The sequence below is a fragment of the Sphaeroforma arctica genome, assembly GCF_001186125.1.
Source record: "Sphaeroforma arctica JP610 unplaced genomic scaffold supercont1.3188, whole genome shotgun sequence".
NCBI lineage: Eukaryota > Ichthyosporea > Ichthyophonida > Sphaeroforma > Sphaeroforma arctica.
Window position 1 is genome coordinate 1 of NW_014037370.1, and position 3,890 is coordinate 3,890.

The 3,890-nt window shown below is 43.3% G+C and overlaps 1 protein-coding gene across 1 annotated transcript; it reads right to left on the reverse strand.

Annotated features, from left to right (window-relative positions):
• Positions 1–451: 451 nt before the first annotated feature.
• Positions 452–3,654, reverse strand: SARC_13359 (hypothetical protein; the record flags this gene model as incomplete). Its single annotated transcript, XM_014292512.1, has 5 exons — positions 3,535–3,654; positions 3,108–3,281; positions 2,339–2,564; positions 1,425–1,595; positions 452–702 (listed from the first exon to the last, which is right to left on the reverse strand). Exons 1-5 carry the CDS (start codon positions 3,616–3,618, stop codon positions 452–454), a joined length of 906 nt encoding a protein of 301 aa, XP_014147987.1. The 5' UTR covers positions 3,619–3,654.
• Between the last annotated feature and the right edge of the window lie 236 nt (positions 3,655–3,890).

Sequence of the window (3,890 nt, forward strand, 5' to 3'; positions counted from 1 at the left end):
ATATATATTTATAAATATATATAAATATATGTATATACATATATATATAAATATGTATATATATATATATATATATATTACGACTGGAGCAACATGGCGTACAGCGAAGAAAAAAGTATACAGATACAGATATCTCTATTTTGTGCTGTATTTATAGATGACAAGTCGACATAACAATTCACGCTGTCCTGTTGAACTGCAAAACATAATCTAAAAAGTATTGGATTCCGAAAGGTACGGAGGTGAGGTATCAGGATTTCAACCCGTACACACACAGACAACTACACAGGCAAACACACCAGACACTCCAACACAAAACATACATACACGCGGGCAAACAGATAGGAACACTCACACAATCACGCACACGATCACTCATACGATCACTCACACTGGCCAGCACAAATACGCACACGTACATCGCATATCAACCAACACAGCCACCCTCCTCTCACCCATACACCGATCTGACGACACATACTTTGGCACGAGTCAGGTCCACCCGCGGCTGCTTGGGTGCCTTTGGCGTCGGGGTCGCGATGGCTCCGTGGTGTGTATATAAATACGCGTGCATGGACACACCCTTCTCTATACAGTTGCTGACTAACCGCGACAGCTCTATTTGTAAGCCTCTCCTCGTACCGAACTTATTGAGGCCCAGGGCAACTTGGTCCTTGTCCGTCAGACTCAATAGCACTTGCCCTGGTAGAGTAGGGGTAGAGAGCATAGGGTTTAGGGTTTAGAGTTTAGGGAGTTGCAGGCGTCATCGCATGACGGTAGTTGTGGATGTATGCCATTGAAGAAGGTTGCACATGCGCAAATATTGCTATGACTTCGGACTTGCGGACACGAGCGCGCATGTATATAAAGATACAGAGACGATGTATTCGTATGAGTACATGTATGTATGTATGTATGTATGTATGTATGTATGTATGTATGTATGTATGTATGTATGTATGTATGTATGTATGTATGTATGTATGTATGTATGTATGTATGTATGTATGTATGTATGTATGTATATATGTATGTATGTATGTGTGTGTGTATGTGTGTATGTGTGTATGTATGTATGTATGTATGTATGTATGTATGTATGTATGTATCTTACCAATAGAAACGTACAACATATATATACGTTCCTTACTGATTCACAATTTTATTAATCCCACATCTAATATCCTTAAGTACCAAATATGGCTGAAGCGCAAACTACCCGGATTCGAACTTGCCAGCAGCAGGGCAAATACCCCAATATGTAAGCACCCGGAAATTTACTACAGACACGCCGACATGTATACCAGGGTTTAGTTTAGATTTCTAGGGTTCTAGGGTTCTAGGGTTCTAGGGTTTAGCTAAACCCCTGCACACATACAAGTACACGTGCAGTTGACACGGCCACGAGGCGTACACGCTCATACCGTTAATCCCATTCTCCGCAATGACCTCCACCGCATCGTCCATCTCGCAGTTGCGGCACCACCTCACAACATCGTCCACCGTCCACTCATTGGGGTCGGATCCCAGCCCCGACTCCTTATCCATAATAGAGCCGCCTCTTCTGATGAAACTCGGACCCTTGAAGGATGAGCCTAATGGCCGTGTGGGGACAAGACGGCGCGGTTAGAGTGGCAATATGAACTAAAATACACCGGCAATCCGATCATACATTGATGTGAATGAGCAGGTGATGGATATACAGAATGTGGTGAGTGGTCACTGGGCTCTGGCATAAAATGCTGTTGGGGTCTATGGATTGTGTGCACCTCTCTAGTGCACTTATTGACGGATCACAGGGGCACTCAGATATACCAATATCACTCTTCGCACACATACACTTAGACATGTCTACCTCACTATCCACACGCACTCTCAGATATGCCAATGACACTCTACGCACATATATACTTTACTTAAGACATGCCTACCTAACTATCCGCACACATTCTAAGACATACCTATATCACTCTACCCACATATATACTTTACATACATATGCCTACCTAACTATCCGCACACACTCTAAGACATACTTATATCACTCTACGCACATATATACTTTACTTAGACATGCCTACCTAACTATCCGTACACATTCTAAGACATACCTATATCACTCTTCGCACATATATACATTACTTAAGACATGCCTACCTAATTATCCGCACACACTCTAAGACATTCCTATATCACTCTACGCACATATATACTTTAATTAGACATGCCTACCGAACTAACCGCACACACTCTAAGACATACCTATATCACTATTCGCACATATATACACTACTTAAGACATGCCTACCTAACTATCCGCACACACTCTAAGACATACCTATATCACTCTTCGCACGGACCGGCTTCTTGTTGATATGTGTGCGTTGCAGAGCCTCCAGTTGCCTGATGAGCTGATCAAATGTGGGCCGTAACCTGGCAACGCCATTCCACGACGTCTTGATCAGATCCGTGAAGGGCGGCAGGTTGTTCTCGTCGAAGTCCGGTCGTTTATTATAAGCCACCACATTGAAGCATATGGCGTGTTGGTTCATATTCTCGTACGGCTGTGAGTCGTAGAAGTGCAAAACGTTAGAGGGGGGTTGGAGTACGAGACACCGATGAAGTATGAGCTCCACTGGTTTGTATTTATCATAGCAGGAAGGTGAGTGGGTGGTATACGTAAGCCTGACTCAACACAACACCAAGTGTGCGTGCTTTTAGTTAATTAAAAACAAAACAAAAGGGGAGGGGGGAGGGTAGGTGCAAGATATAGAAGTACTTCCTATATTGAGATAGAAGCGTTTAGTGATCCATTGGATATCACCGTACGGCTGTGAGAGTGCCGACGAACAGTACAGCCCAAACCTCACACACACACTTTGGCACAGCGCAGTTCTCCACTGCCGATGGACATCAGACAGCCAAAAGTGGATGGCTGATACACAAGATTGAGAGAATAAAGGCCTTTCCTGGTCATAAACTGAGCAGACGATAAAGATCCATGAACTCTATATGCAAACAAACTCACACAAGCAATTGTCTTGCGCGTTCATCTGTGGTTCATACGTGGAGGACAACCATTCACGATGTACTCTGCGGCCACATACCATTTTCCTGTAGTAGAGCTGCCACAGACATACGGCGAATGAATATACATCGACGCGAGTGCGTATGCGTTCACCCTTATATACTTCAGGTGCTGTGTACACCACCGTGCCGCCGTTTGTTTGCTCTCCGTGCGCTTTCGTCGACATCACTTTACTCAGTCCAAAATCACCAACCTTCGGTGCCGTAAAGGTGTCCGAAAATATGGATAAGACTGTGCGTGAGTACAGAAGGTCCTACTATCCGAGGCTAGTACAGAGCGATTAAATCATATATAAGATCTTTTCCCTCGATATAGCACTATTTTTGCAGCTATGCACACCAAAGCTTCGTGTACATGAGATAAAGACACACGCATATATCCTTTACACGACTCAGTAGTTATCAAGACATCCATGGATTGCCTTCGCTTGTGATATCGACACTCACCTTGCAGTTGCTATTTTCGGTTACCAAGATGTTATTTGGTGTCAGGTCCAAGTGTACAATACCGGAGTGATGCAGATAGTTCATTCCTCGAGCAATGTCCAAGGCGAATTTGAATATTTCTGGTTTCGGTAGAATAAACAGATGAAAAGGAGGTACTATTGGCAATAACCTGCATTATACGCTGGAACACAGCGATAATAGGCGCTACATCCTTGTAATCATCCCACTTTGGTACGTCTTGAACACAGCGCGCTAGCTATACACATACACAGAATACAAATCAGAACAACAATACTACATATAGCACCCCACTCCAATAAATATACAAATATACACAAATATATAAATATATATAT